General features: G+C 37.5%; 1 protein-coding gene across 3 annotated transcripts in view; it reads right to left on the bottom strand.

Annotated features, from left to right (window-relative positions):
* Positions 1-22,993, bottom strand: part of PRDM2 (PR/SET domain 2) — a 74,105-nt gene that overhangs the window by 37,893 nt on the left and 13,219 nt on the right. For all 3 annotated transcript variants that reach the window (XM_049833898.1, XM_049834065.1, XM_049833986.1), the window contains exons 3-6: positions 19,328-19,445; positions 17,945-18,048; positions 14,240-14,392; positions 7,889-8,015 (exon numbers count right to left, since the gene is read on the bottom strand). In XM_049833898.1, coding sequence (XP_049689855.1) covers positions 7,889-8,015; positions 14,240-14,392; positions 17,945-18,048; positions 19,328-19,445 — 502 coding nt within the window. The remainder of the gene's footprint in view (positions 1-7,888; positions 8,016-14,239; positions 14,393-17,944; positions 18,049-19,327; positions 19,446-22,993) is intronic.

The following is a 22,993-nucleotide window of genomic DNA, read 5'->3' as shown; positions in this document are numbered from 1 at the left end:
GAAAGAACAACAGTGTCTGGTCAACCCTTGACTTAACATGAGGTAATGCAAAGGAATTCAAGAAAGGATTATTCATGTGAATAAAAGTCATCCAGATTTAAGTGAGACAGCAAACCCAAACACTTTAATATAGGTAAGGCAGTCAGTAACTCACTGAGTTTGCTCTCTTGTATGCTATAAGCAACAGGACAATTCTAAATCATAAAACAGGTCATTTAAGGGAATTTAAAAAAAAGGCAGTCGTTTCACTCAGAAAACAGTGTCTATTCTTCTGTTCTGCAGGAATTTACCCCCTTTCTATTTTGGAACATAACCTCCAAACTATCTATCTCAAAGCTCTTCCTTAAAACAGCAATCAGTAAATATTCTCCTCATTTTCTACACAGAAGCATTTAAAGACTTCTGTGATTCAGAAGAGAATATTCTAAGAAAGCTTTGGAAAATCCTAATACAATAAAGTATTTCTGCAAGGAAAGTAACATTTCAATAGAAGCTTAGTAACTTCTAACTTATTTTCAGGAAAACTGGAAAAGTATTTTCCTAAGAAAGGAGAAAAATAATTTCAAAACTGGCTTAATTTAAAAAAAAAAAATTAGCAGTGAAATACCAAGCTGCTTTTCTTCCAGGTCACTCATTGTTTCAAAGCTAACCCTGATCAACAGAAAAAAAATTGATTAATACTAGAAAGCTGTCTGGTGCCTTATTTCACTTCCCACTGTAGGTTATGTAACTGAAGACAGCATTAGCAAATTTGCTAGGAAATGCTGCAACTGTGGTCTAGATTTATTTTATTTTTTTTACTTGGAAAAAATAGTGTAAGGAAGGGTGGCTGAAAAAGCCGAAGAAAAATATGAAACACTTTAGAATTTGAATAACCAAATAACCCAAGAAAAATATTTCTATTTTGTTAGACAAATACATACATTTGCCCTAACCAGAAATAAGTTAGTAGCTAGAAACATGCCAACTTGCTACAATCATGAAGACCAGATTATTATTTGTTAAGGGCAAAAAACCAGAGATAAAGTAACTGAGAGAATATGCAAGGTGCTGTAGTACTTGTTTTAACAAAGATCTGATAATCAGCACTGAGTCCTTACACTGCATTCCTGACCACCTTCAAGCCCTTTGCTAAATAAATTCTGCTTATACATTGATGATGCTTTCTTAGTGGCATCACCAGCCAGATGCTTGTGTAGACAAAGCTGGGGGGCCCCCGAACTACAAACATCAGGATGTCCGATCCCACTTCTAGTACAAATACATACCATGATACACCGATAACAGTGACAGTCCCACACTGCCAAGAGAGCACACTGATAGCACCTGTGGATTTCCATTACCAGCTGCACATGTGGAAACTTTTAAAGGGAGTGTATACACAATAGTACATCCGAGACTTCTGAAGAAGAAGCAAACCTTACAGCCTTCCCTAACCTTATAATTACAGTACATAAGTAAACAAGTTTCCCAATGTTCACATAAATATGATACAACCTGACTAAAGCAAAAACACTTACGTTTTTTAATAACTGAATGTGCTAAGGCCTCATATTTCCAAAAGTTTATGCTTAGAAATATGGAGTTTAAGGTGTCAATACATGCAAATTAGTGGTGAATTTTTAATTATTTTTTTTACCTCTGAAATGAAGGCTTATCTTCTCCTATTCTTAAACCCGTAGGCAGGAGCAAGGCTGGAATGAATCATACCAATTTCACTGTGCTGTTCGGGAAAGCTCAGAGCAGCAGCTAGCATAGGAACTGGGGGCGTTGCTGTAGAAGTGAAGATGGGAATTTAAAGTAATACGAGTCTCCTATTCAAAGGGCCCCATTTGTGACAGATGAAAGAAAATTTCTGCTGGTTAGACAACCTCAAATATATTAGATATTCACGAGATAGAAGCTGCCACAGAGATACAGTTTCCCCGACATCCCAAATGCAGCTTTTTAACTGGGGTTACAGAATTCTTCTCGTAAATCAGTGTGATTTTGGGAAATCAAAGTAAACTTCATTTTAAGGTTTTGTTCCAGGTGATCTTGTTGACCTTCTCCTTCCTCCTTTGTTTTTTCCCAGTCATTGGCTAGGAAATTTTGAAGCCTTGAGTTCCTAAGTTTTTCATTAAATCTATTGGAGACAGAGCTTAGGTAAGAATATCATTTCATGTTATGCTTGCTATAAACGTGCAAGTTACAGAATTTTAACATCCTTCTATAAGCTACATTCCAATTAATACACAATCATTTTTCTCACAAGCTCTTTTCTGTTTGGAAGTAAACTTTTAAACTTATTCCAAGTGCAAGCCCAATAAACTCATTTAACTTAAAAACCAGACATCAGGGCATCATTTGGCTGTGATTTCCATTTGTGATGACATCCACATGGCAATCCAAGCCCTACCTTTTGTAAACAGGATGCATATTTATGTGACTCTCAAGTACAGCTAATTATTTAGAACTAAGTGAGAATGCCTATAAAAGTATTAACAAAAAAAAAAGCAAGGATTTCTACTATCACAGAATTTAACCTGCTCATTTCATCTTTACATTTCCCTTTTCTGCAGCAATTTGACAGTTTCAGCAAGTCACACTTAGAGACAAAAGAAAATCCCATGTAACTTTTATTATGACAGTATTTATTTAGAATCTGTGAAGCAGAAGCCTAAAGTTGCACTTTGCATTCAGACTGATATAAACCAAGTCATAATAATTATTTATAACAGATGATAATTGATTCATAATTCACCCACCTTAATCTCACACTATCTCTGGGACAGTATTATTTACTAAAAGTTACCCTATAGTTCATGCTCTCCCTGAAATCTCATAAGAACTATGGGAAGTTGCAACATTTTGATAGCAGTAGAGCCATTTAAGGTAGTAAAGTTTTAAAAGATTTATTAGCAATGGTTTGAGACTTTAAAACTGTACTACAATAAATAATCACCAGGGGCTGTCCAAGATAAAGGTGAACCCAATTCAGGGGTTTTGCTTACACTACAATAGAGGACTCTATTTTAAGAGGTGACACAACTGGGTTTTTTAAGAGGTCATTTGGTTTCATGACAGACTCCCACTCAAGTTGCCTTATGCAGCATGTGCTTTTGGTAAAATGAAATTACAGACTTTTTTTCCCCTCCCCTCTTGACAGCCTGACTTTGTACAGACAGAAGATATGAAAGAGGCACATGCAGTATTCATTCCAGACAATAGTACGAATTATGCCACTGGCGTTTGCTGCCTAGATAAAGTGCTAAGTAGAACACAGCTAAGACACAAATACAGCTAAGCAGCACAGCATGGAACCACTACCATAGAGATATAAATAAGCACAGAAGAAGTAAAACATTGCCCTCCTCTCCCCCTCCCCACGAAAAAAAAAGTTTTTTAGAAGGTATTATTCACAAGCATGTAGCAGAGCAAACTTTTATCCTGTGTAACATCAGTATCTTTCTTCTTCCAAGAACAGACTTTTGTTCTGCCACATAATCCATAACAGAAACTGCCTAGATTATTTCAGCATTGTTTGATTACACTTTGGAGCCTACTTCGCACCTTAAAGCAGATTATAGCCTGATAAAACCACTGGGTATCTTTATGTATGGCCATTTTTTTTTTTTTATGTTTTTATTTAGTTAGTGAAAAGTTATTTTTGAAAGGAAGACAGAGTCTGAAGCCAGAGACTCCAAAAGTGTTCTTCGTGAAGGAAACACTCATCTTCGATATTACTGCTTTCTACTACTACATATTACTACTGTCATATATAAAGGAAGAAATATCCTGATGAGAGAAAAAAAAGTGTCCACACTACTCCTCTAATGGACACATGAATTCAACTGTAAAGTGAAAGCCAAGCTCCTTAAAAAGGGAATCAATGAAAAATCTCGTACCAATGCATGTGATTTGAACAAATTTTCCTACAAGCTTGGCAGGCAGGACAGAAGCATATTAACTACAACTTGGGAGAAGCAGATGCTAAACGCTTAACAAATAAGTGAAATTTCAGAAAATGCAAAAGCAACAAAAAAACTAGATCATTTTTCTGCTAGTTGTTGACCGTGCAATGGCAGCTGCTAGTTCTTAACCATGTAGTAATCATGTCAAAGATAACCAGGGTTGGCTCTGATAAAAATCTTAGATGCTACCCAAGTTCACCAAGTTGTTTTCCTTCTTTTGGGTTGTATTCCCTCCCTCAATATGCTTTTATCCTACTAAATTTCTTTCTAAATCTCAAATGCACTCATCACCTTAGCAACAACATGCAATGTTTCAGTGCATAAAAATAAATTAGTAAGAACTGCCTCTTTTCCTCAAGGACGCTTAAGCTGTTGTGCACAGTAGAAGAAAGATGTAAAGGATTTACTCCAGCTACGAAAACGCACAACCAAGCCAGGCAGTAACTATTGAACATTAACACCTGGGAGGTATAAAGTATTTTGAATGCAGACTACAAGAACAAAAATATGCAAGACATTGAACTGCTGAAGAAGTTGTGCAAGTAAACAGCAGGCGAGTTTTGAAAAACACGACTGAGGCATAACCAAGATCCCACCTTTTGCAAACACATTAGAGCAAAATGGTACATGGAGAAGAATGCCAGGTGCCATCCTAAATATGGTCTAAAGGAGATTATGAACCTTGTGTCAGTAATCACTTGCAAACAGAGGTCAGATCAAGGTCAAGGAAAATAGTTGAATCTGTACTTTGTGTCTACCCTAGACTTGGTCAACTGCTGATTCTTAAATGCCATCTCAACTTTACAAATTTAGTAAAACAGTCTGAATTGACAGCATGTGAGGATTTGTTCAGAAATAACAAGTATTCCTACTGCAATTAGGAAAAGTTTTACAATAATGAAAGTCCTGATTGATTGATTGATTGGGCAAAAGCCATCACATTTTTAATACCTGTGAAATGGTCACCTTTTCTGATATAATCAGAGTTCATTAAATAAATTGCAGAAACAAGACTATTTGTCAAACGATAGCCATCTTAACTGTCGAAGGACAAGGCCTAAGATGCATTAAAAATTCAAAAGGATATTCGTTTTACTGAATAGAGAATAATTATGAGCTATTTAATAACGGCATGTTTTGAATAACTAAATTATAATACACTTCTCAAATAATGTCTTGCCTAGTAATTTCTAAGGTATTAAACTGTCAGTTTACTTTTCTGGAAAATGTGTTTCTAAAGGACACACTCATTCACAGTTGTTTAAACTTGGCAGTTCTTTCTTAGTTCTATTTTCTCCTCAGTGTCTAAGACAACAACCTGCAACACAGGCCAAAATAAAGTTTATAAAAAAAGAATTGATCTGTTTAGGTAGCTAATAAATTCAAGTATCACAACCCCCTGGAGGAGCCACTCTCTAGCAAGTTTCTTAAATTGGTATTTAATCTAAAAGATTACCTTGTACTGACTACTCCCAGTTTTTCACATGTATAAAGTTAAGTCACAACAACTTTTTCTTCCCACCACCCTTTCATCATATAGTTAGAATTATTCTTTTAAAAAATTACTTTTTAATCCTGCTTATCAGAATTTCTTTTGTTTTCCGCATAAAACCTCAACCCCAGGGCTAAGAAACTGCCATATCCAAGAGATATAGCTGAATCTGCAAAAGAAGGCAGATCAGTAGAAACCATTTTAGAATCCTAACTGCAGCTACTGCTATCAAATCAGCAGAAAAACGTTGTGTTTCTTCTAAGAAAATTGCTGTGAATTGCAAATATTAGCAGATGTTACTACAAATACTAAAGTAACTGAGAGTAAATGTAGAGGAGTAAAAATAATTCCAATGGAACCTACTAAAAATAGAACTATACAATTTCAAAATATGCAAGTATTAGGAAAGAATTAGGCACATACTATGAATTGCCTTATCTTTTACAGCATGGATTCTGAAACTTTAATCATAACAATTCAAAGCAACTAAATACTAAGAACTTGGTCTTTTCGCTTCATGATACAGGAGTATAATTCCATAAATAAATTACTCTTGGTTATTCTCAAATGCCTCACCTATATTGTATTTGGGGTTGCTTGTTGGTTTGGGGTTTTTTTGTTTGGTGGGGTGTTGTTTTTTTTAATGTTTGTGAGCCTTGATAAGGAGCTTATGTTTACAAAATGGGGGAAAAGATCAACTGTTCCTAATTATGACAGTCTGAAATCTGTAAAACCCATAACAGTTAAAACTTTAAACCTACAAAATAGCACAAAACCAAAACCCAGGAACCACCAAATTAGTTTACTGACATTTTTATCTATAACTTCACGAATGCAAATAAAACTCCTGTGCCATGGAAAATTACTTTAGAAATTATTCTGTCTGGCTTTTCTGATTTATAATATAACCAAATTCTTTCAAGTTGTTTTTCTAGCCTTTCAGGTAAATTACAGGCACACAAATTCTATTTACTAAGATAATGTACATTTAGGAAAAACCATAATACGGCCTCTAATTTACCAGGCATTACTTACATATGTGCTAAATATGCTTTTCATTACAGGCAGCAAAATAAAAATCAGTGCTTGAACTTCAGTTTGTATTAGCTCAACCTATGAATTACTGTTCAAAAGAAGAACCAATTGTCTTGCACCACTTCTTTCTCCCAGCCCCCTCCTCAATCTTTAAAATAAAAAAAAATTTATATAATAACTGTTCTCCTAAATATTTGAGCTTGTTCCCAGTGTGAGTTCCACAGTCAACTGCACCACAAGTAAGATCAGGCCCTATGTTTTAAGCTCAAAAAATTTACAACGATGCCATTTAAAATATTATCCCCTTTCCTTCTTTGGTTCGGTTGTAACCTTCAGAGAATTCCAAAATATACATATTCACCTACAAGAGGAATAGATGCCCTTGTGCTACAACTGTAAATACTTTCTTCTTCTATTTACTCCCTGTAAGTGATAGCTTCTATTGTGATTTTGGCCTAAAACGGTAGCCAAAATGTCAGTTATATAAGGCCATGCGTGGAGGCACACGCACTCTAAAAGATATCGCTACTGAATTAACCACGGAAAAAAAGAATGGATTTCTCGTTTGACATACACATTTACGTAAAGACTAACGTGCCTACCCCCCCGAAATTGTTCTCCCATCCTTCCTCTGCTGCCGAAGTCGGCCAAGAAGTAGTCGCTCACGCTGCCTGCAAAATTTCATAACCAACAAGATTCACCACTACCCTAACAGTAACGAGAAATTAAAACCCACGGAAAAAATAGCAAAGCCTTACTTTTTCATCTGCACCAGCGCTGGACCGAAGTAAAAAAAAAAAAAAAAATATTAAAAAAAAAATCCATGCGCGTAACAGAAACCCATTCCTCGGCGACACTTCACTTGTTAACGCTGCCTGCAAATAATTTTAGCAGCAACCCCACCCACACAAAAAAGTTTGCAGTTTGAAGAAGGCTGACACAACCTGGCGTGCTGTTGCGCAAAGGGCATTCCCACACTCCCGGCGAGCCCCCCCAGACCGAGCCCTCGGCGCAGCCCCGGCTCTGCTCGGGGACATTTTCCCTCCCCCGCGCAGCACCCGCTCCTCCAAAACAGCCCCGCGCCTCTCACACCGCCCCGGCCAACTTTTCCACACGGGCCGGGAGACGACGCAACTTCCATGTTTCGCCCCGCGGGCCGCCCCCCCCCCCCCCACCACCACCACCACCACCTCACCCTCCAACCCGGCCCTTCCTCCCTTCGGCTCGGAAGGCGGCGGCGGCGGCGGGGGAAGGTCACGGCGGCCGCCCCCCCCCGGCAAAAGTTTGCGGGTCGTCGTCGTCCCCCCTTCCTCCTCCTCCGCCGCCATGGCCGGCCGCGGCGGGCCGCGGGCGCGTCGCGGCAGGGAGGGCCGGGGCCCGCGTCGCGTCGCGGCGGGGAGGGCCCTACCTTTCTTGGCTTTCGGGGAGTGCCGCCGGCTCCGGGCGCTGGCTCGCTCTTCCTCAATAGCGGCGGCTATCTCCGGGTCGTCCTCCCCATTGTACCACACCAACAGCTCCTCGCCGGGCGCGATTGGCTGCCGGGAGAGAAGAGAGAGGCGCGGCGCCAATCAGGCGGCGGCTTGTTGGCGGCGGGCCGCGGGGCGGGGGGAGCGGCGGCGGCGGCGGCGGCGGCGCCGACGGCGGTGGCCCCGCGCAGCCCGCGGCGCCCCGCGCGCCAAGGGTGCCGCCGCCCGCGCCCCCTGCCGGCCGGAGGGCGCGCAGCGCCCAGCTCCCCCCGGCCGGGACCGAAGGAAACCCGCGCAGAAACGGGGCCGGTCCCCGCGGAAAAGCAGCACCCGAGCAACATCCCACCCCCCCCGACCTCTTTCCGACCGTAACGAGGGCGCCTCGCCCCCGAGAGACCGGCCTTCTCCGCCAGCGCTGTCGGTTAATTACACAGCAAGACACAATTATTAAATAGACTGGCAACTTCAACCCCAATTCTGGTTTGTCTCGAATCCTGCCGTTGATTTAAATCCGCGCAGGCCGGACTCTCGGCAGCGAAATCCCCGGTGTTTATCACTAGGTGCTCTTTACAGTTGAATTCTTCTCAGGGAGCTAGCCGCGTTCCTCCAGCTAAACACACCTACCTTACACGCAGCGTTAAATAGCGAGTAAAAAACTGTTCAGTCATCCACTAAAGTTGGAATTTGGAACAAAATCTAAAGGTAGAGGAAAAGACTGTCGTAGTGAGCAAAGGGAATACAGAGGAACAGCGAGAGCGATTACAAATCAGAGAGATCCACTTAATCGCAATAATGAAAGACTTGTTTGCCGTTCCAAATTTATTATTTCAAATTTTTTAATCCAATTAGAAAATGCACAGCAACGACCAAATTAGTCAAGTAGGTATCACTGCAATTACTACTCACATTCCCAGCACTGTCACTGAACTGATCGGTACTAGTTTCTCTGGTTATTTCACACGCTCCTTACATTATCAGACTCGAACTAGTAAGTCCCCAAGTTCGCAGACTAAAGATGCATTTCTACCTATTTTTTAAATCTTCGCAATTATCTCTCCGATTCCTGAAGCATTCTATCCAAAACCAAGAAAAATCAACTTAAATGCCTGCCTTTACCTTAGCTACAATCCCCCTTTTTCCAGGGCTTAATGAACATTGGGCTTGTGGAGATAAGACACTATTTTTAGAGTCATTACATTAGAGCAAAGGGTATCCTTACACTATTATTTCAAGGCTGAAACCAAAGGGAATTTTTGTATCAAGAACAATAGCAATATTTGTTTCCTCTAGAGCACTTTTTTTTTTTTTTTTTTTTTTTTAGAAGGTCTCACAGCACTTGATAAAGGTGATAGTTATCTTTATACTCCCCTCCCTCCCCCCCCCCCCACTGGAACAACAAGAGATGCAAGATCTCAACAACTATGTTAAGTGTTTAAGTTGCAATACAAGCAAAGCCTATGGTTTGGCTTCCTTAACAGTTCTGGAGGCCCAACAGGATAAATAGTGGTAAACCTACTTGCATGATCCCATTTTGCAGCTGTTCAGCAGCAAGGAATGAAGAAGAGTTGTCTGATGCAAACAACTTATCATCTAAGCAATATACAAACTCAGAGAAAAGAGCTGGCAAAAATTTTAGGCAATGCAAACACACAATGATAACAAGCACGTAATTTGTTAGCTGCATGGCTGGAGCTAACGTTCAACTTTATGAATTTAGTTTTGGTGTAACTACTCTAGAATCTAAATTAAGCCCTCTAACCTTGTACTTCTAAAATGAGATGCAGCAGCAGCTTCAAAACCAGACAATTAAAACGGCTCCCTCACCAGCAATACGAGCGAGAAAAGGACTACACTGATCAAGTGCCACTTCCACCGCTACTTTGACACTAGAGAACAGACGGCCATCTCTTACTGATGACACCCTCTAATAACAACGCCAAAACCCTACCTCTTCCAAACCATTTATTACCTACAGATTTTTTGTGTAGTAGTGTCAGGTTGGGATAGCTTGGTTAAAAAAAGGTATGAATTTTGGAAAGGCTCCTTAGGTTAATAACTCCCACATACCTTTTGGTGCGTTATGTTTTACCTGCAACATTTAGCATTCCTTAATCTGAGCATTTTCTGTTCAGTAGGTTTAAAAGAATTTCAGAATTTGTTATTTTCAAGGTAATGTCCTAACCAGTTATATCCCAAGAAGTTCTAGCACAGATTGTCTAAAATTCATTGTACACATATAAGCACTGCAGTGTGTCTTTCACAGACCGAGATACCCATTTGCCTGTCTGACCTTATTGGAGTATATATTTTTCACCGCAGACACTGCATTTTACTGCAATATTGTGCTTTTGCACCTGGATATGGCCTTATCTCCCCAAATGTAACCAAAGAGGACAGTTTGTGGCATTAGTACTTGTGTGCATTTTTCATATTGTATGTAACAGGGAGGCTCCTGAGTTATTATAAACCTGTTTGACAGAACATTCTTCCATAAACAAATTAATTTCACCTTAATCAAGGACAGTTTCACAGCCAAGCTTATGTAGAAGGCTTATTGAAACTGAGTTTTTACTTCTTCAAGAATTACAAAGTCCTGTAACATGTGCAGAATAACACCACTCAACTAGCTCATTTCATTAGGAGAGGCAGGAAAAACTTCTGAAACCCCATAATGAGTTTAAACTGTTTCATCAAAATATCACAACTGTCACATATGCATCTGGGGAAAGCGTATGCAAAGAAGCCTACAAATATCCTCAGTCCTTCAGTAAAGATAAAGAGAAGATAGAAGAGAAGGGTATTTGCTTGTACTCACTTAAAAGTTCTATCCTACTCCTATTCATTTACAGCAGAGAACAGGGAAGTTAAAGCTCTGTGCAGTTTTGAGGTTCTTTCACACCAAGCAAATTTGGACTTTGCTTATCTTAGCAATGAAACTTGGAAATCAGCCTGTTTAACTAACAAATTAGAAACCCACAAAAAGCTGAAGAAAACCTTGGGAAAAAAATAAATACCTATGACAATATTTTAAATGCTTTGAGGTCAAGCAGAACAAAATTACATACAAGCCACGCTAATTCTCCTTTGGGGCTAAATAAAAACTGTGCTCTTTATTTATCACCAAATGGAATTCCCCTAAATTTATGAATTATCATAAAGACCAGGAAGGAACCATGTGTACATACCTGACTGGTAAATGTACAACAGTTTTGAAATGGCAGTGTATATACACCATAACACATTATATGCAGAAAGAGAAGGACGTGTAAGATTATTTATTACATGCTTTCTTTTGTCTCAGTTATCAGTAAGGTGTGATGTGAATCTAAGACTGATACGGACTCTATACGAACATCATCATCCCTGATACAGGTGAGACAAAAACAAGATTTAAATAAAAAGCAGACATATAAGCAACCGTATTTTGTAAAGAAAGCAGAAAACAGCACAATTTTTTTCCCAAGGTATGACTCTTCCCTGCAGTTTCTAAGGTATAGAATAGTAAAAACTGATACAACAGACAGTATTCAAATGCTTTAATGTAGTAACTTGCTCTTGAGACCACACATTCAAAATCTCCTCCTCTACATTATACTTCTCCTACACTGTCAGTCACTTGCAGCTTAACTTCCAATTTCTTCACACTAACTTTATTTAAAAAGCATAGTAACTATAAATTTGTCACTTTAAATAATGAAAAATAAGTTTACAAAACACTAGACAAAACAAGCTTTCTTAATGACTTCCTTCAGTTTTCATATTCTCGGAATGGATAAAAAAATAAACAGAATATTGTATTTAAAATATTCCTATTAAGTTACAAGAATAGTCCACTTGTGCAATTAAAAACCACAAAATGTGACTTTCTAAATCTTGACCTGATTTATCAGTATGCTGACTGAATGCTGAATGTTTAATGGTAGTGAAAACTGTCCAATCTCATGTCAAGCTTTCACTTCAAAAATCATCACAGATCAGCAAGATCAGAATTTTCCTTACCTATCACTTCTCTAAAAGGTGGGAGAAGAGAATAAAATATATTGAAATAGATGGTTCAAAAAATAATTAGAATATCAATATGCACTTTAAACAACATTCATTATTACAGATTTGTGAGCTTTTTTCCCCCAATATGGAGCAAAGTTAAACTTTACATGACAACCTAGTTTTGCATAGTGAAGCAACTCAGACATTTCTACAGCCACTTCTTAAATTGCCTTCCAAGATACCTCTGTCTTAGACGTAGTGACAATCAAGGAACAGCAGGAGCACATGATTGCAATGCTTCTTGGACTAACTTGGTCCTGCAAACAGTTTGGTTACTTTTGAGCAGTGTGAAGCTGGGGATTACTAATACAAGCCATCCCAACCTAGCTCATGCAGAACTAGTTTGAGCATGTCCGCACTGTGTTCATGGAACTAAGTCTACAGGGCAGAAACAACTCCATGGTTCTATACCAGCTCAGGTCCCCGCATCCCGCTTTGTGCGACATCCAAGCCCAAAACTACTCCGAGCTGCTGCTTCTACGTTGGCCTCAAAGAGGTACAGCAGCAAGCTTTTGCGCAGAGGCAGCCTGGAGGTAATGCCATTTCTGATGTAACACTCCCTCCAACTAGCATACGGTGTAGACACCAATATGAATTTCCAGAAGCTTGACTGGGACTGGTATTGCCAACACTGAACTGAAGCTAATAAACAATCCCACAGCACACACACATCTAAGTGGTTGCTGCAGGGGCAAATAAAGCCTGCTGAAGACAGCTCTTTGAAGAACCCCTTCGCAACCCAAATTCATAATCTCACACTGCAACAAAACCCAGACAGTTTTTAAAACCAATAGAACTGATCTTTATAGGTTGCTCTAACAGTCTTCAGAAAGAGCTGCTTGGCAGCATGATCTTGTTGGCAAGACCTACTAGGATAAAATCCATCAGGTCGCAAGAGAAGACAGTCAAAGGAACAAAAAGATATTTCAAACGTTGAGGTAAGGTATCTGTTATTTCATTAGCAGTGCTCGGACTCTTTTAGCAGTACAATTATTTTCCAAAGTACAATATTCTCTATCAGAAAACAAATTTGAAATATGTGAATGCTTGTCTTTATCAGGACTAAAACCTCTGCAGAAAAGATTCCATGAGAAAGAAATTTAAAATGTCAAAGTGACTCCAAAAGCACACTTACATTAATGAACTAATGTGACTATGGGCAAAGGCAGAGGCAACCCAAGATAAAGTGTCTAGAGAAAACTAAGCTGGCTACAGATGCACGTTGGGAGCCTGCCCTCAGTGAATAAACACTGAAAAGAAGTCAACAGTCTGACTAGCAATAGCAAACCTCTACTTGAATGCTATCTCAAAGCTATCAGAAAGTTCAGAAAATGTTTAGAAGTTTGGGTTTTTTTCAATCTAGCTTGAGTGACCTACAATATAACAGTTTTACATATTGCTACACTGCCCTATAAACTTCAAAACTGCATGGTATCAACTCATTCTTTTATTAAGTGAAGATCATTTACTTACAGATGTTGTCGGCCCTACAAGGAAATGTCAGGAAGAGCAACAGCATAACAGCAAGGCTGCATATACCAAGAAATAACAAAAGCATTTTAAATAAAAACTACGTCAAGCTATATATACTCACTGCTAGTAGGTTCTTGATCAGAGGTTCAAATAATACTTTGTAGCCCCAACATTCTAACACTAACATACTCTACCACTACGTATAGTTAAACCATTTATTTTCTTGGTTTGGGAGATACAATGCCCCAGGAATTACACCCTTTTTCCTGCCCCCCACTCCCTGAATAAAACCGGAATGGTATAAAACCAGGAAACTTGTTTCAGGAAGCTACCTATAAAAGTGTCTCGACAACCAATCTTTGTCATACGATGCAAAGACCATAAAAATAACCAATTTCTGCAAAAAATCCTCAGTAGGAAGTGTCTCAGTATCTACAGAAATAGAAAAACAGTTATTTTATGTAATCTGCTATAGTTCTGCATTCTAGTTTGTATCAAATTTGGCACTACAGCAAATTATTAACCAACAAGATAGATTTAAGTGTTCATACATATCCTACATTTTAACGGTAGATCTTATGTCAACTGCATTGGCACAGAAGAATTTAGACCAATGAAATGTAGCATTTGCAGCATTTTAATTATATTTCATAAAATGTTTCAAAACATTTTTAATACAAATAGCAAAAAAAAAATGGATTTGAATAAAGGGGGAAAGAAAGTATTAATAATAAAAGGTACAGAGCAGTAACCAATTCTTCAGACACTGATACCTTTAAACTTTTGTAGTATATGGTCCTGTTGATCTCCAGAGGAAAAAGATTTTGCTCCTTTCCTGAACGTGCCCAGTTTATATACCGTAGCCAGTTCCCTTTCTCTGGATCAGTTGCATCAACACACATCCATCCTAAGTTTGGGTAATACACCTATGAGACAAAAATGGCATTAAGCAAATGGACAACTGTTGACGCTGAAGTGTACATGCACTAAAACACTACACATTTTAAAGCTATACAACGTAGTAGCTATCATCTCAGGACACAGATAACGCAAAGGATATGAGCAGAGGTAGGGGTTGTACTCAGGGGGACTATCGCTGGTTTTCCACAGACTTTTTAATGGAACTGGTACAACTGGAAAAAAAAAGTAACTTTTGGCCTGCAAGCCCTTCTCTGAAAGCTTTGGGCTTAAAAGCCAAAATACTTTTCAGTTTGGCAAGCCTGAAATTATTGTCTAGATTTTGCGTTTAGTAAAATGACTGATTTTAAGGTATAAAGGCAATAGAGCTTTATTTTTACTATCTGGTGAATTGGGAAAAGTAACTACACAGAAGTTAGAAGCATTTGCTTTATTTAGAAAGGGAAAGCATAATTTATATTTAATCTTTTTTCAGGGTGTTAAAGAAAATCTTAACCTTTCAGTAATCTTGTGATCACCTTAAAAATTGACCATGTCAATAAACCTGCATGTTCCAAGATCCTGGGTAAATTCTTTGGTTTCTGTTCTTGGAGAAAAATTTTTAACACCTACTCCTGTTTTACATTTCAAGACAGCTTGCAATAAAGCAAGGTTACTGACATCTTCAGTATTTTCTGATGACAGGCAACTCTGCTTCTCTTTCAAAGACATGTTATGCATCTCCCACTCTTCTTACTATAATCCAAGTTAGATGCCTATAAGAAGAGCTATCAGTGGATGCTATACATCTTTTTCCAAACCAAAGAACACACCACTGTTCAGCAACCGGAACTATCACTCTTCAATTACTTTGTCTCAGAACACAGCAATACCAACAGGTACACAATGTCTCAGAAGTATTGGGCAGCTCACAGATTTTTATTAAAAAACAAAACAAAAATACTCCATGCAATTTAATTATATCTTATTATTTGCTTTTTTCCTTTTGGTCAAGTCTATAAATATCAGTCTCTGCCTGGAAGCTCTCTTTTCAAAACCCAGCCTCCCTAGCTCATTACCTCCTGCAACATTCACTGAGCACCACTGCAGATAAGGAACAAACTAAAATTGCAGTTTCACCATAACCTTCCCATTCTGTTATACAATGTTATAGTTTTTTATTGTTTCTGATACCTATTTTACAAGTAATTCTAAGTCTTTTCAAACTGTTTTACATTTTCAATTTCAAATACATTTCTACAACAGCTTAAAACAAGAACCATTTAATAAATTTTATTTCTTTTGTGTTGATACACTGTTGGTTTAATAAAATAGAGTTTTATTGATAAAGGTAAAGTTTCAATAAATATACCAAAATCATCTTAAGTTTCTTTCCAAGCAAACAGAAAACATCTTCCTTAAACTATTCCAGCATGGATTTCATCAGCTGACTTTTGAAAGAACGTTCATCAGCACACCCAGCCCTTGCAATATGAAAGCATAAACAGCTTCACAGACCGAGACTGTAAAAGCAATCCTTTTGGTTAAAATGGAAGCAAAGAGCCAAACAATGCTGTGGAAGAGTTAGCAGGTATAGAATATATAGCAAAACATTATACTTGATTATTTCTTTTATATATTACTTTATTATGTTTTTATATTACTTAATATTACGGTTTTTTGCACAAAACAAAATACTTTATTACTTTTCAGTTAAAACTTCTAATTTACAGAATATTGTTTAAAAGCCTCGTGCACTGTGAGAAAGGAAATAGCTCCAACTCCTCTATATAACATTGTGACTTTAAGTGATTCCTGTGAATCACAATAAAGATCATTCAGCACAGTTGTGCCAGTCATTCTGAATCGGCAGACGGCATTTCCCTCAGTTTTCAGTCACTTGCCGTCATTTTCCTATCCATGGCTTTTCTCCAACAGAAAATGAAAATGTGTTCAAGTCGCTATTTCTCTCCTCAGACATGGCAAACATACACTGACACGCCAAACTCATGTTTTTCAGAATGATCCTCTAGCATGACAGTTCAAGATTATTAAAATTTACTGGAGATGCCAGCTTTTAGAAGCCTTACTTTTTCTTCTGATTAACTTCACTAAAGAAACAAATGGGATTCTTGCGGAAAAGGCTGTTCTCCTAGTTGGAGGTCCATAACCTAACTACTCCCACACACCACCACCCTTTTACAAACTGTATTTTCTAAGTTATGATTCTGGAGCGGTTTCAGGTATCAGCATATGGGGCCAACTGTTGCGGTCTCATTTTAACTGCTTTTTTCTAATTCCAAAATCAATATTAAAGCAACACACAATTACTTTCAAATCTAGCAAGGGTACCCATTATCGCCTGGATTGCAAACTATGAAACTTCGTAACAGCTTGTTTGTAACTATCATTTCTCAACACAAATTTAAAAAATATTAAGACATATCTACTGAGAACATTCAAAATCCAGCACTGAGAAAAACAACTGCAAGGTCAATAATTTACTTGACTGATTCAATCTCACTCAGTGTTCTTGTACCAGATCAAACTTGGAGATACCTTATGCAGTGGAGTTTGTGATAATATTGGCTCAATGCAACAAACACTATACTTGAACACTTTATTAATTTCCTAATATGAATTTGCATTTATGGGAAATTGTTCTAGACCAATTCCTCTGATAGGGATTAACCTTAAGTTTTGCACATGTATCCAGTGGTTTATGCAGCTGAATTTTTGCAGGCCAGAGGCCAGGATGACTACTATCAGTATCTTTAGCCTAAAAATCTGTAAACTAGCAAGTTCTGATCCAGAACATGCTATGCCACAGTTCCTCCATCCCTGCCACTCCTTGACCATTCACTTTGCTAAAGTAATTTGCTGTATATGTCTTCAGAAAGACTGAAGAAGTCTTCGGAAGTAGTTATGAACTGCCTTAAAGACACCGCAGATGGGATTCAACTCCAGATTAAGGCACCTACATTTTGAAATCTACATAATATCCAAGGTCTTATGACTATCAGTGGAGCTTAAAGAGCTATTCAGCTGTCCAGACAGCATTTGCTTTAAGGCAAGCCCAAACACAAGCAGCACAAGAAATACTGCAACAGTTGAGAACTTCTATAAAAACTCCAAAAGCAAAACCGATTCCCATAACAAAGCTGGCTTTCAAAGAGCTAAATGAGGAGGAGTGCTGTGGCTTCCTTAAGACATTCCATAGCCTCCTAATTTCATAAGCAGTTGACAGTTCTCAGTTCCAGAAAGAATATCAGTTAGGGTTCAAGCCGACATAGCAAAGCTTTATCAGCAATAGACTCCTAGGAGGAGGTGCGATCCAGAGACAGTTTAAAAGAAAATTAATACAGCAATTTCAAACAATGCCAATAGTTTAAAGCTTTGTAATTCAAAATGGTTGCTCAATCCAGGTGTCTATAAATAACTGTTTGTAACTGTAGACATAGATAGATGGCAATTTTTTCCCCATCATGTCTGTTTCTATATTCTCTGGAAAAATTAAAGGCTAAATACAAAATATTGACCTAGTGACAGATACCTTCTTCCATTTACAAGCTGTTTCTTACCTCCCACATGTATACATTGCTCTTAACTTGAGATCTTTTTTTCTTGTCACCAACAAATGGTCCAAACTTCTTGCCTTTTAAAATTGATTTTGTTGCCCAGACACCTGAAGAGACACATATCAGTAGTTAAAACTAATCTAACTTATCTCAAGCAAACCTTCTACTCACAATTCTTATTTCTTAAGATCATTACATGTGTCTGTCTCAGACTGGGGAGCATTCTACAATATTAAGATCACAATAAGGAAATTGAAGTTTACTAAAATGAATTCAAGCAATCTTCTCCCCAAAACTCACTACAATCATGAAACGTTTAAGCATTTACCTGGTTTCATTCTTTGCTCACAGGCCACTGTAGCTCTGAAGACAAAAAACAACCTCGATTTTTCTTGTACTCCAGGTGATATTCAAAATACCATAAGAGCATTATAGGTTTTACATTGTAAAGTCCCAGATTTCAGTTGCTTCGCTAGGTGAACATGTTATTAAAACAAAAAACCTACTTGTTTTCTCTGAAACAATGCCGGGCAAATGAAGCCCTCTCAAAAGTTGTGAAACTAATCAATAGTATATTTTGAAGGAAAAAAACATTTAGGACTGGTTAAAATATGTGCATCTGCCCAAAAATTAATTTACAAGATTTAACCGAACTGAAAATAGACAGCTGCATTTCACATTTTACAGCACAAAACCTAAGAACAGATTGACAAATAATTGCTAATTAAACATAATATTCTCATTCAGACCATGCTAGATCAGCTTCATACTAGAAAAGATTAACCTTGCTCCAAGGTTGTTACTAACAGTAATGCATCTATTGTCAGGCTTATTCCTCTAACTACCAGCTTTCAACATCAAGCATCCAGTCTACAATTCTGACTTCCATCAAAGTTCTCCCATGTTAAACTCTGTTAAAAAAAGCAGCCAAGCATTCTGGACATATTACAGAAACAACACTTTGCTCCATAAAGCAGCTTTCATTTCTGCACTGAATCTGTTCTTACAAACTTTTTATATTGATTGGACAGTGAGATGCAGCATTCTAAAGAGAAACAACAGTAAGATAATTGCAAAACTCAAAACTGGTAAGAAAGTGCTATAGGTGAAAATGTGCCAGTGAAGTAACTTGTCAGTATTTTCATAACCTAATCTATTTGCATTTTGGTCCACTTTTGACCCCAATTCTGGTGCTCTAGGAACATCATCTTGGGATGCTGGAGAAACTTAGAAGCTGTCCACTCTTTCCAAGAGAAATTATTTCAGATAAATCCACCAGGCGTGATCTCTACTCAGCACAGGAGGGCACCAAACTTTCACAGCAACTGTAATTTATAAGAGCTAGTGTAAAAATCTTAATTCTCTTTTCACAGTTGTAGCACTCACCGAGACGTGTCTTGTCAACAGCAGATGGGAAGAGCCTCACATCCTCAGGAAGCCCCCTAAGCACATGCTCAGGTACATCATCTAAGGTCTCCACAGTGACAGTTGATTCAGTTGTGTTCTACAAGTCAAAAAGCCAGAAGGGCCACAACCATTAACAGATAAAAACAACAGCACAACAGATGATCCACCCATATGAGCTACAAAAACTCCTGACTTGAAATTAAAAGTAAAATTTCCAAGCTGCCATTTCAACTAGGGTCCCCTCCATCAACATGCTAATGTAGAAGTATCTTTTTATCAAAACATTCAAGTTTTCACTATTATTTTCACTACACTTGTATATGCTTTAATGCAGAGTTCTAAGACCACATTAGAGATATACAGAAAACACTGGTAACTAAAGTTGCTGTAAATATTCTTTTGCTTTAGTTAATGGAAGTGTTTTGATTACAAGCAGTATACAGTAAGTAAATCTGAAAGGGTTTTCACGTATCTCTTAGGCCATTTGCCATTTCATTCATTTTCCTTGCCCTCTCCTTAAAAAGAAATTCATCTCCCTTGAGTTACTTGGAGAATAGAGCTAAAGGTATTTTTATTTTTCCTGTCTGACTATAACTTACCTGACAGCACTACTATATTATACCTAAAGATGAATAAACATAAATCCATATTTTTCAGAATATACTTCCATATGTGTCCAGGCTTAGTGTTAAGTCTTTGAAACCACTCATTAATACAGTAAGCTAAAACTCATCCATGGAACAGTTTTCAGTTGCATTATTTTTACTGATCAGTTATGCCATGAGAAACTACATTTAACAATTAGGTCAGTAATAGTATTGTTACATGGTACATTATGTTGAGACAACATTCCTTTGTGCTGTTTCTGATTAAAGTTCTTCTAAATTTCAGATAAAATCATTGTAAAGTTGATCTACGTGGCTAGTCTATTATGCTGGGACTTCCTCAAAAAAGTATCACGTAAGTGTTCGTAGAAACAGTCCCAAAGTTTTAGTATCTATGAGTTATCACTATAAAAATCGCCATTTCCTTAAACACTCTATCGAAGCATTAGAATTACTCTGATTACACAACATATTTGTAAACAATATATTTAATTCTATTTTTAAAATCGACAACTCAAATTTTTCAAAAAAGTATGTAGCAGGAAAACATTCTAGCTCTTACATAACCTGTCTGGAAAGTCTAACTCAATTAAAAAAGTAAAGGAGATAGATTAATTTTCCCTTTAAATTACAGACAGCTACAACAGACCTAATCTAACGTTCAGTCCTAATCTTTTCTGATAATAAGCCACAAAAAGTTTTCATTAAGTTTCAGCTGTACATTAGATATTAAATACAATCTCTTCTGCTAGAAAATGTTTCTGACTGCTTCTGAAAGACTAGTATATTTAAGAGCAACAGATGTTGCTTTTAGTAGAAATCTTTGTAAACTGCATACTTTTTGAATACTGAATAGTCAGAAGATGAGAGATGTTGTTAGAAGCGTTTCAGGACACACACATCATTTGTCCAAATTACACTGTTGAAACATGTTACTGGCAATTAAAGTAACAAGAGGCAAGTGAACTGCCATGCTAAAATACACTTATTTGATTAAAACAGTATGCAGCAAAACAGCCAGATCACAGGAAGGAGGGTTTTTTTTCATTTTATTTCATAACCATCCTAGTAACAGTTTTTTAAAATCCTGGGTTTCCTACAAAGAATATAACAGTAAAAGTCCCTAAAAATAGAAGTATAATGCAGGTTGATTCTGTACTAAAGCATCAGCAACTGCATTCCATTATCTTTTCTTAACACCTAGACGCTCATCTTCTGCAAATTCCATTTCAAAACGTAGAACAAATGTGGATCAAATAAACCTGTTTGAGCCAGCAAAGCAGTTTCTCCATTATGACCCTCAGCAAGTAACTTTTAGTAAAGGTTAGTAAAATCATGTAGGCTTGATTGGATCCACTTCAGAGGTGTGGCAGGTAGCTTATCTTTATTATAACTGACAGCATTAATGAAAAGGATGACTGAAAAAACAGTTATCAACCATCCGTTTCATTTTCTGCTTGACTTAGCATAAATATCTGCCCATAAAAAGTAACGGTAGCCAATAGCAAGGGAAAAAAAAATAACTATTAACAGCATGTCTATTAATAGATAAATAGGAAATTAAATGCTAAAAGTTGTTAAGTTCTAAAAATATTTATTTTTACTCAATACACAATTCTAAGCATCTTCCATTTTCTAGGTATTATTTAAAGAATCCTTCAATTCTTTTAACTGAAAACTGAGATATACTGCAATTTTCCTGAGTATACCCTAGTTTTGTACTATTTCATAGTTGTTCATCATTCATAATGAAAGCTAACTGGTATTTCAGCTTAGAGTATAAGGACAAGTCAAATCTGTCCCTCCACATGGCAGGGTGTTGGAACTAAATGATCTTTAAGGTCCCTTCCAACCCAAACCATTGTATGATTCAAAACAAAGAGCAATTCCAGGTCCAGAGCACTTACGGTCTGAGGGTCCAGACCTGCTCATGCAACCTTCCTTTTTAATTTTGTCAATCATTTCCTAAATATGCACATAAAAGTTCCAAACGAAACAACTGTGTATGCCTCTGTGCATAATGGAAAGAATGATATAAAGCTTCAGTAACAGGAACAACTTGCCTAGAAACATGCAAGTGATGACATTCAAAATACAGCGCAAAGCCAGAACATCAGCTACCTACCACATTGAGGATAATTTCATATATATTAGCAACTCTTTATTTCCCCTTTTCAAATGATGACTTCCAGGCATACTCAATCTAATCAGTCCCAAAAAAAACCAATCTAAAATAGTTTCTGGTATTGCCTTACGTGGAAACGTATCACTTGTGAGAAAGACTAAACAGAATCTCAAGGAAAAAAACATACTCAAAGTTCTGAGAAGCACACACAGTTCACAAAAATGAAAAGTTGTTTTACCTATTGAATTGAGGATGTTGTGGTAAACTAACTACTCCAATGTATATATTGGAACATGCAATTGGGATACACCATCTACTCTGTCATAAACACAGATATATCCTGTACTACCCAGTACTCAATGTTAGGTGGACAGAGACAAGCTACCCTGCACATACTGGAGACTAGTAATGCACATAATACCCTTACAGTAGAGTAGCTGGAGACTAGTAATGCACATAATACCCTTACAGTAGAGTAGCTGGAGACTAGTAATGCACATAATACCCTTACAGTAGAGTAGCTGACATGATGAAGCTTGTATTTTAATGTACTTCGCAGAGCTACTGCTGGGTCTGTTGTTGTCTTTCTACCGCTCTGTATACAACCTACAAGCATGACATTTCACTCCAAAGACTGACATTAAAGTATCTGCATGTCAAGTTTACTGGTCTGCAACAAATAGAATAAGCTAAAAGCAGCTTTTAGAGAGAATAAAGGGTTTTAAATAATGTCATTAAAGTTGTTATTTCAGTCTCCTACACGTTAATCATAACTCCCAAATAAATCAACAGCTCAGAATCCTTAGCCAGCAGGTTATAATTAATACAAAAAGTTTTAAGGTATTTCTATATTAAAGTTTGAAAGACCACAGAAAGCCAATAAATGATTTATGAATGTCTAGAAAGTGATTAGTT

This window comes from Accipiter gentilis, chromosome 1 (genome assembly GCF_929443795.1).
Source record: "Accipiter gentilis chromosome 1, bAccGen1.1, whole genome shotgun sequence".
Taxonomy (NCBI): domain Eukaryota; kingdom Metazoa; phylum Chordata; class Aves; order Accipitriformes; family Accipitridae; genus Astur; species Astur gentilis.
This window is presented reverse-complemented; position numbering and strand designations above follow the sequence as displayed.